Source organism: Macrotis lagotis, chromosome 8, assembly GCF_037893015.1.
Source record: "Macrotis lagotis isolate mMagLag1 chromosome 8, bilby.v1.9.chrom.fasta, whole genome shotgun sequence".
Lineage (NCBI taxonomy): Eukaryota > Metazoa > Chordata > Mammalia > Peramelemorphia > Peramelidae > Macrotis > Macrotis lagotis.
Genome location: NC_133665.1, coordinates 183,364,590 through 183,381,243, shown reverse-complemented (window position 1 = coordinate 183,381,243; position 16,654 = coordinate 183,364,590). Strand labels below are relative to the sequence as shown.

At 40.0% G+C, this 16,654-nt stretch overlaps 1 protein-coding gene across 2 annotated transcripts in view; it reads left to right on the top strand.

Annotated features, from left to right (window-relative positions):
- The window catches only part of LOC141496613 (solute carrier family 22 member 13-like), a 35,777-nt gene extending 22,405 nt beyond the window's left edge, over nt 1-13,372 (top strand). The window contains exons 7-11 of one of the 2 annotated variants that reach the window (XM_074199123.1): nt 694-908; nt 1,569-1,677; nt 1,938-2,153; nt 2,724-2,841; nt 13,147-13,372. In XM_074199123.1, the coding sequence (XP_074055224.1) occupies nt 694-908; nt 1,569-1,677; nt 1,938-2,153; nt 2,724-2,817 (634 nt within the window). In that variant the 3' untranslated portion in view covers nt 2,818-2,841; nt 13,147-13,372. Of the gene's footprint in view, nt 1-693; nt 909-1,568; nt 1,678-1,937; nt 2,154-2,723; nt 4,982-13,146 lie in introns of those variants that run through there. The other variant, XM_074199122.1, reaches the window with a different exon arrangement.
- Nucleotides 13,373-16,654: the final 3,282 nt, after the last annotated feature.

The following is a 16,654-nucleotide window of genomic DNA, read 5'->3' as shown; positions in this document are numbered from 1 at the left end:
TAGTGCGGTCTTTATCTCATTTGACCTTCACAACCACATTTGACCTTCCTGCTGCTTAGGAAGTCTTGACTTTTTTATAGTTAAGGAGACGGAGGCAAGAGAGGTTAAGTAACTTATCCATCATCAAACAACTAGCAAGGTACGGGACAGATTTGAACTCGGATCTTCCAGTCTCCAGGCTGAGAGCTTGCGGAACTGTGGCGCCCTCTAGCGGCTTGTTAGGTGCCTACGATGGGCCAGGCCCAGACCTAAACCCTGCAGATACAAAGTTACTGTCCTTAAGGAGAAAGGAAACAGTGTGTAAATGTTTATATCATATAGACACAATGTATCATGTGCCTGAAAGAGAAGCCTTGTCTTTCATGTGTCCTTGGTTACTTTGTATCACTCCCTGAATAACTACCACCCTCAAGCCATCAGCCAATCCCAGGAGGCCAGACTTCTGGGCCAGGGTCCAGGGGCAGAGAACTGGGTTCTTCCAACCCAGGCATGGGCTCCAGGGTACCTGTCCCTGGAATTTGGACTTGGAGGGGGTGCTGCCTGGGTTTGGGGAGTCACACACTTGCTCTGATTCAGGAGTGCACTCTTAGGGGGCCCATGCCCCTGTCCTCAGGAGGCTGGAAGCCACATCCTCTAGGGGTGGGGAGGGCAATGTCCCTAGGCCTGAAGTAACCAAAGCTATCTTGCTGACAGGTTCGTGGATAGTCTTGGCTACTATGGCCTGAGTCTCAATGTTGGAGGTTTTGGCCTGGACATCTACCTGACACAGCTGATCTTTGGAGTTGTGGAGGTGCCTGCTCGCATGTCCAGTATCTTCATGATGCAAAAGTTTGGCAGGAGGAAGAGCCAGATGGGGACACTGATCACGGGTGGCCTCATGTGCCTCATCATCATCTTCATCCCCTCAAGTATGAAGCCTTTGGGAGGGCAGTCCGTATATGAGGTTGACCCCCAGAACCTTTGGGTTCCAAAGAAATATTCCAAAGAAACCAAAGTACAGAGTTGTCCTTCAAAGGGACCATGGCTAAGAATAATATAAAACAACTCTAAGAGACATTCCAAGAATGCCCTTGTTACCCAAATCTGGAGAGGTTTACTCATTGGAGTCCAAGCCTATCCAGTACATCTCTGTGCTGAAATTCTCCCTTTAATGGGTTATTCTTTGGGGATATAGCATTGAAAGCAGATCTTCTGCAAGGGTGGGGGAGACACACAGAGCCTCTTTAACTATGAATACTATAATCAGACTCAAATCCTGGAGCAGCAGCTGAGTTTGGAAATCAGAGCTTATAGACTTGCTATCAGAAGGGAGAATCAAGATGGCAGGATGGTAGGGAAAAGTCTAGGGGAGATAGTGGTACCCAAGGCTTTGAAGGAGTCCTCTCTCCTACTCGAGAACAGGCCAGGTCCATCCTTGATTTATCCCGGACCCTACACCCTGGCTCCATCATCCATCTGCTCAACTCCATCCTTCACTGACTGGCTCTCCTCCCCTGTATCCCAGATTGTCCCCCATCACCCCTCCCAGCTCCATCATCCACTGACTGGCTTTTCTCCCTATCTCCCAGATTATCCCACCATCACCACGGTGCTAGCTGTGGTGGGGAAGTTCGCCACAGCTGCTGGTTTCACAATCTCCTATGTGTACTCAGCAGAGCTTTTCCCCACCATCATCAGGTAAGTCAGAGCCCAGGTCCTGAATCCCAGAACCTAAATAACATTTGATTCCCATATCCTTAAGGGGTAGGCGTTATTATCCCTGAAGAAAATGAGGCTCAGAGAGTCTCGGTCACCTGTTTAGGGTCACAGTTTTTAAATGTTCAAGAAGGTATTTGAACCCCTGTCTTCCTCATTCCAAATACAGGGCTCCATGTTTTACATCACTCCAAACCTAGAGCTTGCTTCCCATGACAGTTTATGTTCTTATGTCTCTTTAGGCAAACAGGAATGGGGCTGGTGGCCATCTTCTCTCGAATTGCCGGCATCCTCACACCCCTGGTGAGCCTCCTGGGAGAATACCATTCTGCTATTCCCATGGCCATCTATGGGACCTTACCAGCCCTGGTTGGGATCCTCTGTGTGATGCTTCCTGAAACTAAAGGAAAGACCCTACAGGACAGTATAGATGACCTGGAGTCAATACCTCCCAAAGGGTGAGTCCTCCCCCTGGGTCTTGGAGCCAAAACCCTCCAAAGGGCAAGTCCTCCCTGGATCTTGGTCAAAGTATGAGGGGTAGATAGATTCCTGGGGAAAGTCTCTTTGGAAAGTATCTGGAATACTACAATTAGATACATCCTTGGGGATGAAATTATCCCCTTTTGGGGAACCCTTTTTAATTATTAATATCTCAATGTGCTTGAGGCTACTGGAATATTTTCAACTTGGAGAAAAGGTGTTGAGAGGAGGGAGGGGAAGGTGAAGAATGAGCTTCTGGAGCGGAAGGGAAAGAGGAGACTGTGAGTGTGGTCTGGAGGAGAGGGGGAGAAGAAGCTCCTCTGTTCACAAGATGACTTCTTTTCCCATGATTCCTTCAGTCCTAAAGTTGATATTTCCCCATCACCATCAGGTGATCCTAGAGCCTCCTCGTGGTCTTGGACCCTCTCTCTCCTACATGAGATCGTGAGCTCCATGGGGGCAGGGACTGGTTTCTGCCTTTCTTTGTATACCCTATATTGATAAATAGTAGGGGCATAATTAATGCTTGTTGACTTGACATTCTCCAGGCCCCAGAATCCAGAGCCTGATTCCCTTGAGAAAGGAGCAGTGGCAGCCCAGGAGAATGGCACTGTGGTACATCCCAACACCACCTACTTCTGAAGAGCTGTGGGGCTCAGATGGCAGGTGGAAATGTCACTGTCTTACATCTTACTGATCCCTGCAGGGTTGGACACAGGGGTAGGGGAGAGGGCAGCTGTTCTTGCTCCAAATGGGAAGGGGTTGATACTTTCTCAAAGAAAGAAATAGCATTTCAAGCCTTACTTCTCCAGCATCACAGCCAAGGGTTCTGTGTCCTCTCTCCTCTCAGACATAGGAGCAGAAATTCTGTTTCCTTAGGAATTCATTTGGGCTATTCCCTATGAGGACCCTTCATCTCTACCTATCACACCTTTGTCTTGGCAGTGCTATATGCTTGGAATGCACTCACTCCTCACCTTATCTTGGAGTCCCCAGCTTTCTCTAACACAACCCAATGCAGTACTCAAAGCAGAAGGCTTTCTCCTCAAAGCCTTTTCTGATCTCCCCAGAGCTTTGAGTTTTACATCTGTGTTGGGCCCCTCCTCTCAATAAAATGGAACCTCCTTGAGGGCAGGACTGTTGCTCTTGTACCATTAGGGCCTAGCACAACACCTCAAACATAGTAAGCTCTTGCATTTTTGTTGAATTTTATTTACTATTATTAGAAGTTATTTAATAACAGGGCAAAGATTTTCTGAAGCCACTGACTCTGCTTAAGAGGAATTCCTTTTGTAGACTCACCATGCACAGAATGTACAAATTAAAAGGGACTTTTGACATCACCTAATTTAAGCTGCTAATTTTCCTCCACAGAGAGGAAAAGGTCACATGGTAATAAATAAGATGTGAGATTTGAACCCAAGCCCTCTGACTCCAAAACAACCTTATTAAATCTCAGAGACCTATCACCTTGGTGGACACAGTTACTTGAAAAATGGTGCCTAAATCAATCCCTATTGTACATGCACTTGAAAGAGAAATGTTAGTATGAATCTGCATCTAAAGTATGGAAAATCTAGGAAGTCTATATTATCTTTAAATTCACAGAAAAGTCCTGGAAAGTCACTTGAGTAATGTTTATACAGCTAGCCTGGGGAGATCCATTCCTTCTCTTACTCTGGGACTCTCCCAATAGAATGGAAGCTCTTTGAGAGCAGGAAACTCTTTACCCTTTCCTGTCCTTATCACTTAGAACAATGTCTGGCACCCATGTGCCCCTTAATAAAAATATGTGAAATTGGAGATTTGTATTATTTCCCACTCCCCTCTCAGGGCTGAAACCAAGACCTCTAGCCTGAGGTCAGTCTCCTAAGCAGAAAGTAAGGCAATTTTTGATACTAGGAGACTGGGCTATCACTTTTTTTTTTTGGAAAGACAATGGGGTTGAGACTTGCCTAAGTCACACAACTAGGTAATTATTAAGTGTCTGAGGCCAAATTTGAACTCAGGTCCCCCTGATTCCAGGGCCAGTGCTCTATCCAGTGTACTACTTAGCTGCCTTGGATAGCTACTTTTTAAGATTCCTTTAGGATTTTTTTTAATGATTATGATATATCCAGGGTTTCCTTTTTGAATTTCATATTTTCCCCAATTACATATAAAAACATTTTTAACATTCACTTTTTAAAAATTTTGAGTTCTACACCCAAAGGGCAACAAAAATGAGCATACCCTTTGACCCAGAAAAACCACTACTGGGTCTATACCCTGAAGAGATGATGAAAAAGGGTAAAAACATCACTTGTACAAAAATATTTATAGCAGCCCTGTTTGTGGTGGCAAAGAATTGGAAATCAAGTAAATGTCCTTCAATTGGGGAATGGCTTAGCAAACTGTGGTATATGTAATGTTATGGAACACTATTGTTTCTATTAGAAACCAGGAGGGATGGGAATTCAGAGAAGTCTGGAGGGATTTGCATGGACTGATGCTGAGTGAGATGAGCAGAACCAGAAAAACAGCAACATAAGGGTGATGTTCAACCTTGAAGGACTCGCTCATTCCATCAGTGGAACAATCAGGAACAATATGGGGCTGTCTGAAAAGGAGAGTGCCATCTGTATCCAGATAAAGAGCCATGGTGTTTGAACAAAGTTCAAGGACTATTCCCTTTAATTTAGGAAAAAACTGCTGTCTTATTGTCTCATCTTATTATCTCTTAGACTTCTTGTCTCTTCCTTAAGGATATGATTTCTCTCTCATCACACTCAATTTGGATCAAGGTACAACATGGAAACAAAAGACTGACAAATTGCTTTCTGTGGGGGGGGTGGGAGAGGGAAGTAAGACTGGGGGGGAAATTGTAAAATTCAAATAATATCTTTAATTAAAAAAAAGTAAGAAAGGATACAAAACTCCTAAAAAAAATTGAGTTCCAAATTTTCTCTCTTCCTTCCCTCCTCTCTCCTTAATAAAGCAAGTAAGTTGATATAGATTTTACATATGCAATTATGCAAAATATATTCCCATATCACTCATGTGAATGAAAATACAAACAAAAACCCAAGAAAAATACAGTTTTTTTAAAAGTATGTATTAATCTATGTTTAGATTCGATCAGTTCTTTGTCTGGTGGTGGCTAGTATTTTTCATCATAAGTCCTTCAGAATTGTCTTGGATCATTTTGTTGCTGAGAATGGCCAAGTCATTCATAGTTGATCATTGTAAAAGATTGCTGGCAGTGTATACAATGATCTCCTGGTTCTGCTCACTTCACTTTTGTATCAGTTCATGTAAGTCTTTCCAGGTTTTTCTGAGAGCATCTTGCTCTTCATTTCTTAAAGTCCAATAGTATTCCACCCCAATCATAAACTACAACATGATCAGTCATTCTCCAATTGATGAACATCCTATCAATTTCCAGTTCTTTATCCCAACAAAATGAAATGCAATAAAAAGGTCCTTTTCTTTTTAATCTTCTCTGAGATACAGACCTTATAAATGGTATTACGGGATCAAAGGGTATGCATGGATTTTGTAGTTCCTTTGGGCATGGATCCAATTGTTTTTGAGAATGGTTGGATTAATTCACAACTCCAAAAATGATACTTTTGTTTCCCAATTTTCCCACATCCCTTTGAACATTTGCCATTTCCCTTTCCTTTCATATTAGCCAGTCTGATGGGGACCACAGTATTGTTTTAATGATCATTTCTCTAATCAGCTGTGATTTAGAGTATTTTTATATGATTATAGATAACTTTAATTTCTTCACCTGAAAATTTTACGTTCATATCCTTTGACTATTTATCAACTGGGGATGACTTGTATTTTTATGAATTTGACTCATTCTCTATATGTTTGAGAAATGAGGCCTTTAACAAAAAAAATTAAATTTTTTCATAATTATGATTATTGTGTAGTCACTTCCATGTATTATTCCCCAAGTCTATCCTATTCTCTCCTCTTTCACCTAGTCATCCTCAAAAGTGTTTCGCTTCTCTCTATAGCCTTTCCTAAACCATCTCTCCTTCTATCAACCTCCACCCTTCTCTTATCTATTTCCCCACCTTCCCTTATCTGTGAGATAGAATAAGATCTCTGAACCCAACTAAATGATGTGTTATTCCCTCTTTGAGCCAATTCTGAGAAGAGTAAAGTTCAAGTGTTCCCTGGCCCCATCTCTCACATCACTCTTTACACTGTAAAAGTGTCTTCACCTCTTTCATGGGAAAAAATTTACCTGATTCTACCTCCCCCTTTCCCCTTATCCTGTTGTATTCCTCTTTCTCATCCTTTAATTTTATTTTTTAAATATCATCTCATCATATTTAGCTCAAACCCATGCCCTCTATTTACACTTCTCCTAACTGACCTAATGAAAGTTCTTAGGATTTGCAAATATCATCTTCCATGTAGAAATACAAGCATTATTGAATCCCTTATGATTTCTCTTTCCTGTTTACCTTTTTTATGCTTCCCTTGACTCTTGTATTTGAAAGTCAGATTTTCTATACAGCTCTGTTCTTTTCCTCAGGAATGCTTGAAAGTTTTCTATTTCACTGGTTATCTATTTTCCCCCTGAAAGATTATGCTCAATTTTTCTGGGTGGGTGACTTTTTTTTTATTATAACCCTAGAATTTTTACCCTCCAGAATATCACATTCCAAGCCCTCTGATCCTTTAAGGTAGAAGTTCTAAATCTTATTGTCCTGAGTATGCCTCCATAACATTTATATTATTTCTTTCTGCCTGCTTGCAATATTTTCTCCTTGACCTGGAATTCTGAAATTTAACCATAAGGTGTTTTCCTTTAGGGAATCTTTTTTTCTATTGAAGACAATGGGGTTAAGTGACTTGCCCAAGGCCACACAGCTAGGCAATTATTACTTGTCTGAGGCTGGATGTGAACTCAGGTCCTCCTGACTCCAGGGCCAGTGCTCTATCCACTGTGCCACCTAGCTGTCCCTAGGGAATCTTTTTTAGGAGATATTCAGTAGATTTTTCCAGTTTCTATTTTTTTACCCTCTGCTTCTAGAGAGTCAAGGCAGTTTTTCTTGAAAATTTCTGGAAAAATGATGCCTCTGTGAATGACTTAGCTATTCTTAGCAATACAGTAATCCAAGAGAATTCTGAAAGATTGTGTGAAAAAGGCTGTCTATCTCTAGAGAAAGAACTGATGGAGTCTGAATACAGATCAAAGTTTACTTTTTCTTTCTAAAATTTTTCTTGTTTCCTTTTAGTTGACTGTGTTTTCTTTCACAACATGACTAACATGGAACTAACATGTTTGCATATGTATAACCAATATCAAATTGCTTTCCTTCTCAAGGTAGGGAGAGAGGCAGGAGAAGAGATTTTGAAACTTTAAAAAATTTCCAAATGAATGTTAAAATTGTTTTTACAGTAAGATACTAAATTTAAAAAAGATGTTTTCCAGGCTCTTTTGAAAAAAAATATCATTATGGCTTTCAAGTACAGTCAAATTATCTTTCCTGGATCTATTTTCCAGATCTGTTGTTTTTCTGATGGTATATTTCACATTCTCTTTTTTTTTCATTCTTTTGCTTGGAGTAATTAGTTTCCAATAGCCCATCTAGTTTTTAAGGAATCTTTTTTTTTAGGTTTTTTTTTTGCAAGGCAAATGGGGTTAAGTGGCTTGCCCAGGGCCACGCAGCTAGGTAATTATTAAGTGTCAGAGACTGGATTTGAACCCAGGTACTCCTGACTCCAGGGCCAGTGCTTTATCCACTGCACCACCTAGCCACCCCAGGAATCTATTTTTAATGAACTTTTGTACCATTTTTTTTTCTCCATTTGGGTAATTCTACTTTTTAAGGAATTCTTTTCTTGAGTGAATTTTTTTTACATCTTTCCATATGTCTAATTCCTTTTTAAGGAGTTATCTTCAGTGGGTTTTTTGGTGCTTCTTTTACCATTTGGCTTATTCTTTCTTTGCATTGTTATTTTCTTCAATCTTTTTAAGCTTCCTTTGCCAAGTTGTTGCCTCTTTTTCATGATTTCCTTGCATCACTCTCATTCCCCCCCACCCCGATTTTTCCTTTATCTCACTTATTTGATTTTTAAGATATGTTCTGAACTTTTCCAGGAATTTTTTTGGGGAAGCCTAAGAGCTTAGATGAAGCAGTTTTGACTTTATTGTCTTCCCATTTTGTGTTTTGATTTTCCTTGTCACCATAGTAACTTTCTATGACCAGATTTTTGTTTGGGTTTTATTTTTTTTTACCTTCTCATTTTTTCAGCTCACTTTTGACTTTTAACTTTATATTAGAATTCAACTCTGCTCCTAGGGTGGTGGAGCACTAGATAGAGCTTCAGGGGTTTTTGTGCAGTTCTTTTCAGAGTTAGTTCTGGGAGTCTGTGATATAGTAGGTGTCTGAGGCCCAATTTGAACTCAGATCTTTCTGACTCTAGGCCCAGTATTATAGCACCCCCAGCTATCCTTTTGGTTATATTTATTTTTTACTTCTATTGTCACTCTTATTGTTCCAATTAGTCATGAAAATCTTTCCTGTCTGGCAGACTCTTAACTTCTTCAGTGCAGAGGAGGCAAAGGATGTCTCTACAGGATTGTTTAGATGACCTGAAGCCCAGCCTTCACCAGGTCCTGATCTATACTAACGTGAGGTATTATCATAAGTAGAGTATAAGCTTCTGGAGGATAGGATCTACTTTCTTTTTGTCTCTGTCTCATCAGTACCTATCAAAGAGTCTGGGTCATGGAAGGTCTTTAAATGTTTGCTGAAACTTCTCGGATGGAACTTAAGACAGTCATCCTTGTCACCAGTCCTCTTTTACCTAGAGTTGAAAAGGATAGGCATCATAGAAATAGAAGCACATAACCCTTTCCCTTTCTCACTCCCTCTCACTCATCCTTTCCTCATTCTCCATCCCTCTCATACTCATAAGATCTGGGTTCTCATTGACCAGTTTACCATTACGTCTTCTTCAATTTCTGCCATAGTATGAGGACAAGGAATGTCAGAACCAGAAGAGCCATCTAGTCTGGTTCAAACCACACCTGAATAAGAATTCTCATCATAATGTCCTTGACAATACAGTATATTTTCCCCAAGTCTTTCTGATTCCAATGTACACCAGTGGGCCTCCTCACTGAGATCCACAAACACCCAAAAGGTATTGAACATTGTCATTGACCAGTCTATTGGTAAATTAAATGGAATGCCATGATTACCCACATTGCAATTATCAAATGGAAAAAGATTGAGTGTGGTTTAGGGACATGGAAGAAAAAAGAGGCCAAAAGGGACATGGAAGCAAACAGTGCATCTGAGCTAGCAAGGAAGCATTATTAAGTATTTACCATATCCCTAGGCTGTGTGCTAAGTTATGGAATAAAGACATCTCCCCACTGCCACCCCCAACCAATATAATTTTGTGAGATAGTTAGGTGGTATGGAAGATAGCACCAGATCTGGAGACAAGAAAACATGAAGTTGAATCTAGTCTCAGACATTTATTAGTTTGCCTCAGTTTCCTCATGTATACAATGTGGATAATAATACCACCTACCTCCTAGGGTTCTCAAATTTGAATCGAAGATCCAATGAGACAACAATTATAATGCACTCCATCTAGTGTTTGGCACTTAATAAGTATGATATAAATGTTAGCTATCATTGAAGTTAATATAGCTACTTTTAATTAGTTGTTAACAATTTCTGTTTCACATATAATCTTTAAAAAAAAGTTTTAATGTTTTTTCAATACTATAAGCAAATTAGAAGATCGAGGACTAGTTTACCTGTGAGGTCTATGGAAAGGGAGAGCAGTTTGTGACTAAGGAAGAGTTGGAGAACATCACCAAAAACCAACTAGCTGATTTCGATTACGTTAAATTAAAAAGCTTTTGCACAGATAAAACCACTGTAACCAAGATCAAAAGAAATGTAGCAAATTGGGAAACAATCTTTACAGCTAATGATTCCGACAAAGGACTCATTTCTAAAATATACAGAGAACTGAATCATATTTTTAAAACAAAAAGCCATTCCCCAATTGACAAATGGTCAAAGATATGCAAAGGCAATTTGCAGATGAGGAGATCAAAGCAATCCATAGCCATACAAAAAAAAGCTCTAAATCATTAATTATTAGAGAAATGCAAATTAAAGCTTCTCTGAGGTACGACCTCACACCTCTCAGATTGGCCAATATGACCAGGAAGGATAATGATCATTGTTGGAAGGGTTGTGGGAAATCTGGGACACTATTACACTGTTGGTGGAGCTGTGAACTCATCCAACCCTTCTGGAGAGCTATTTGGAACTATGCCCAAAGGGCAACAAAAATGTGCATGCCCTATGACCCAGCAATACCACTACTGGCTCTATACCCTGAAGAGATGATTAAAAAGGGTAAAAACATCACTTGTACAAAAATATTTATAGCAGCCCTGTTTGTGGTGGCAAAGAACTGGAAATCAAGTAAATGTCCTTCAGTTGGGGAATGGCTTAGCAAACTGTGGTCTATGTATGTCATGGAACACTATTGTTCTATTAGAAACCAGGAGGGATGGGAATTCAGGGAAGCCTGGAGGGATTTGCATGAACTGATGCTGAGTGAGATGAGCAGAACCAGAAAAACACTGTACACCCTAACAGCAACATGGGAGTGATGCTCAACCTTGAAGGACTCGCCCATTCCATCAGTGCAATAATTGGGAAAAATTTTGGGCTGTCTGCAAAGGAGAGTACCATCTGTGTCCAGATAAGGAGATGTGGAGTTTGAACAAAGTTCAAACTATTCCCTTTAATTTAGAAAAAAAACAGATATCTTATTGTCTGATCTTGTTACCTCTTAGACTTCTTGTCTCTTCTTTAAGGATATGATTTCTCTCTCATCACACCCAATTTGGATCAAGGTACGACATGGAAACAAAGTAAAGACTGACAGATTGCTTTCCATGGGGGGGAGTAAGATTGGGGGGAAAACTGTAAAACTCAAATAACATCTTTAATAAAAATAAATTTAAATTTTTTTTAATGTTTTACTAGATATTATCAATGTAATCAACTATCAATCAGCAATGTATATATGTTTAAATTTGTTTTTATTTATTTTGTTAAATATTTACCAATTATATGTAAAATAATTTTAAGAATAATTTTTTTAATTTCAATTTCAAATTTTCTCCTTCCCTCTTTCCTTTCTCCCTTCATTGAGAAAGGCAAGGAATTTGGTATTGATTTTACAAATGAATAATGCAAAACATAATTCCATATTAGCCATGTTGGAAAAAACTCCACAAAATAAAACAATAAAAACAGTTTTTTAAAGTCTGCTTCAGTCTACACTCAGAGTTCATCACTTATTTCCTTGGAAAAGGATAGTATTTTTCATCATGGGTCCTTTGAAACCATCTTGAACCATCATCTTGATTAGAGTAGCTAAGTCTTTCACTGTTCATCCTTACAATATTGCTGTTACTGTGTACAATGTTCTCCTGGTTCTGCTCACTTCATTTGAAGCAGTTTATGTAAGTTTTTCCAGTTTTTTCTGAATCCATCTTCCTCATCATTTTTATAGCACAATAGAATTCCATCACAAATACATACTATAACTTGTTCAGTCATTCCCTAATTAATGGACATCCCCTCAATTTTTGGTTCTTTACTGCCACAAAAAGAACTGTGATAAATAGCTTTGAACATAGAAGTCCTTTCCCCTTATATTTTATCTTTTGGAGGACAGACCTAGTAAAGTTACCCCATCCACATCATGACTGTGAATCAACATAAGAAATTACATGGGAATTTGGGGGGAGTTTTGCAGATGCTTCAGATGCATGAATGATACACAAAGGCCAGCAAATGATACAGAAAAAGTTTAGAAACTCAGAAATACATGATATATGTATAGTATTGAATAATATCAATATATTTTATCTTTTTATACTATAAACATCTCATAAAAGAAAAAAATTAGACATCTTCTTCCCTTCTGATATAAAGGGAAGGCCAAAAAATTTTATATGGACTTTCCAGTTTGTGGGGATATGGAGGGGATAACTATCATAGTATTGCTAGATTAAAGGACATACACAGTTTTATAGCCTTTTTGGGCAGAGTTCTAAATTGTTTGCTAGAATGGTTGGATCAGTTCACAACTCCACCAACAATGCATTAGTATCAGGGAGTGGTATATGTGTTGCCCATGTAAGTTTATGTATATCCACATAAATCTGACCAGATTTGGCTCATCAGGAGGCAGGAATGGACTCTTCAAAATAGCCTCCATTCATCTTTCTCCAAGGGTGACTTTAATTCCTTTCAGAAGGAGAACCAAGAGGTTGGATTGAGAGGCTTTCCTCAGTAAAAGAGAGTACCAGAGTAGAATATCTTTCTGCCCCCTCCCTCAATTTTTTTCTAGAGAAGATATTTTCTATGTTCAAACTGAATTCTTGATTGCTATCCTTTAATGGGCAAGGAATGTCTCCAAGCTCGACTCCCTTCCTTTTAAATGCCAAAGAACACACAAAAGAACACACATAGTGAATATAAATAAACTCTTTTATCCAATAAGCCAATAGTGGGGGCGGCTAGGTGGCGCAGTGGATAAAGCACCGGCCTTGGAGTCAGGAGTACCTGGGTTCAAATCCGGTCTCAGACACTTAATAATTACGAAGTTGTGTGGCCTTGGGCAAGCCACTTAACCCTGTTTGCCTTGCAAAAACCTAAAAAACAAAAACAAAAACAAAAAACCAATAAACCAATAGTGACCAGAAATCAGAGAAGATATTCAGATGACAATATACCAGACAATAGAGAGTGAATGAGATCTCCTATTGGAAGTGCTTCATTTAGCCAAGAGATCTCAAAGGGGAAATTTGCCACTTTGTAATGTAGAAAACTGGGACTAGAGCCGGGATCAGGTTGCAGACTCTTCTCCATGTCATTTTCTTCCCAGAGTCTATCTCTCTCTCTTCAGGAACCCGAAGAGAATCTTCTGAAGCTCCATGTCTCCTTTCTCGAAGCTGGAAGCCAGAAGACCAGATCTCTCTCCAAGCTCTTGATAACTCTTCCCTTCCTGCAGGTGAGGAACACTGAGTAATCAATCTCCACCAATAAGGAGAATTTAATCCAGGAAGAGTTTGAACCACAGGTTATAAGTGTAGAATAAATAAATAAACTCAAGAACCAGATTAATAAATGAATGAACATTTTTTTTAAGTAGACTGGAGGGGCGGCTAGGTGGCACAGTGGATAGAGCACCGGCCTTGGAGTCAGGAGGACCTGGGTTCAAATCCGACCTCAGACACTTTAATAATTACCTAGCTGTGTGGCAAGCCACTTAACCCCATTGCCTTGAAAAATCTAAAAAAAAAAAAGGTTAAAGTAGACTGGAGGGACGGCTAGGTGGCGTTCGGGGCGGCTAGGCGGTGTAGTGGATAAAGCACCAACCTTGGAGGTGTAGTGGATAAAGCACCAGCCTTGGAGTCAGGAGTACCTGGGTTCAAATCCAGTCTCAGACAGACACTTAATCATTACCTAGCTGTGTGGCCTTGGGTAAGCCACTTAACCCCATTTGCCTTACAAAAAAAAAGGAAAAAAAAGGTAGACTGGAGAGGGATGGAATTTAATGCTTTAAGGGAGAGAAATGTTTTTGAGTGGTGGGATTTCCTGGCACTTAGATGGTGATGAGATTATTGTTCTAGGACATAAACCACTTGGAGGAATCTGGGCTTCACAATTGGCCGGAGACTTAGGAAGACAACCCTTAAGAGAAATCCTCAGAAAAAACCACCTTGAGTTGACGTTATACCAGCAATCCTTTTATAACATGTTGACTACATCACTTCCCTATGCAGGATAATATACTATTCAGAGTTTTGCAAACTATCTTTCCAGTTTTATGGAACAATATCCTCCTTTATGCACTCTACATTCCCACCAGACTAGCCTGTAATGTTCTCTATATATTCCAATTCCATTTCCTGTCTCCAAGTGTTTGCTCAGGCTGTACTCTATGTCTGGAATGCACTACCTCTTCCCAAGGTCACAAAGGTAAGTAAGTGGCAGAATTTGAACCCAGGTCCTCTGATTCCTAATAGAGACTTTCTCCACTATACCATGCTTCCTTCAAAGCTTGCCTCAGATGCTCCTTTCTTTTGGTAGCCTTTTCTTATCTCCCCAGTCACTAGTACCCTCCCCAAATTACTTGAATTTAATTACCTGTGTAGCTGCTGTATCCCTGTGCCCTAATAGAACACAGGGTCCTCAAGAGGAGCAACTGTGGGTTTTTTCCTTGTAGCCCCAAAGTCTAGTACATTTTAAGTAATTATTGAATCTTATTGACTTGAACTACATCATCTTCTAGGGTTAGCAAAAGAAATTTATGGGACTGACTGTCCCATGAACTATGCTTTCCATTATTATTTCTTATATAAAATAAACAACAAATGCCGTACATTCTGTAGCAATTACCTGACCTTGGACTGGGTGCGGGCAAATGAAGATTAGAGAAGGGAGTCCCAGGATTATCTTGGAAAGCCCTGCATTGTATCTATCCCAGGAGATGATAATGACTGAAATATTCTTTTTTTTTTTGCAAGGCAAATGGGGTTAAGTGGCTTGCCCAAGGCCACACAGCTAGGTAATTATTAAGTGTCTGAGACCGGATTTGAACCCAGGTACTCCTGACTCCAAGGCCGGTGCTTTATCTACTACGCCACCTAGCTGCCCCTGAAATATTCTGATTGACAAGATGATCAGTGTGGGAAAGATAAAGGCTTCTGGAAACTCTATCAAAATGGTGATTTTCTGAATCAATCTTTGACCCTAACCTATCATGTCACTGGTTGTCTCTAATACAGTCATCTTATTCCATCCTCTGATGAGACATCTTTCTTAATTACAGAAATCTACAAATGGCAAGCAACAGGTTTGCCTCTTGGAGACAAAGGGCTGGAAATAGAGACCCAGAGGTTTATTGTGTTAGATGATAGAGTCGTCAGGGTCCAGAAAGGCTAGGATTTTGGGGTTATTCTGAGTCTAATGAAACTTAATGAGATCAAATGTAAAGTGCATACTTGGGTTCAAAAAATAAACTTCATATCCTTGAAAAATGAGACACGTAGCTAGACAATAGTTCATTAAAATAAAAAGTTCTAAAGATTTTGGTGGCTTGTAAACTCAATAAAAGTCAACAGCAAATAACCAGGATGAAAGTGGGGGTGGTGATGGTGTTTTTGTAAAAAAAAAAGTTAACACAACAATAGGCTTCATTAAAAGGCACAATGTCCAGGACTAGAAAAAGATGATGTTTTTCCCTATTGTCCTCTGCCCTGGTCAGACCATACTTTAAATATTGTGTTCAGTTCTGGACATCACATTGTAGGAAGGACACTGACAAGTTGGAAAAAATCCTGATGAACATGGCCAAAATGAAGAAGGACCTTGAGAGCATCATCAGATGAGGATCAGTTGAAGAAATTGAACATTTTTTTTTTAGGTTTTTGCAAGGCAAGTGAGGTTAAGTGGCTTGCCCAAGGCCACACAGCTAGGTAATTATTAAGTGTCTGAGACCGGATTTGAACCCAGGTACTCCTGACTCCAGGGCCGGTGCTTTATCCACTACACCACCTAGCCGCCCCTGAAACTGAACATATTTAAACTGGAGAAGGGAAGAAAGGGGAGAGGGTATTAGATGATGAACCTGAGTACAGGTTCTTGGTAGTTAACCCAGTGGAAATCAAATTAATAATGATTTATTAAGCACCTTACTATGTGAACTAAGTGCTGGGAATACATTCTTAAGGATCTCACAGTCTAATGAAGAAGACAACATAGATACAGAGAGGGGAAATGAACATACTCCACTTGGTTCCAGATCACTAGGCTTAACGTGAGATAAAACTTCCTGACAGCTAGAGCAAGCTGCCTCCCTAGATTTCTTTCTGAGCAAAGGCTGGGTGCCCTATCATCAGGGATATTGTAGTGTTCCATACTTTGGAACATGAATCAGATTCCATAACCCCTCGAGTCCCATCTAGCTGAGTCTCTATGGACCGCTCCTCTAGGGAACAAGCTAGGGCTCTGTTGTCAAATCCTATTGCTCTGACTCATATTAGACTGGAAAACTCACTATGAGACCTCAGACAGGTTATTTCCACTCCATGGACCTCAGTTTCCTCATCTGTTAAAATGAAGGTGCTGGACTGGATATCCCTTCCATTTCTAAAATATACACTCCCTCTCCGGACCTCTGTTTCTTCATTTATAAAATAGTGGATTTGGATGTGTAGAGGACTTCTAAGGGCTCTCCAGTCTCAGCTTTGCTGACTCTCCAGGTCCTAGAATTGGTCTTGATGCTGCAGCTGCCCTGCTCCCCACTTCCTCTTCCCAGCCCTTCTGGGGGTCCTGCCCCTCTGGGCGACAAGTCTCAAGGTTTGTACACGAAGAGGTGTGAGACTTTAAAAAGAAAAAGGAAGGGGCAG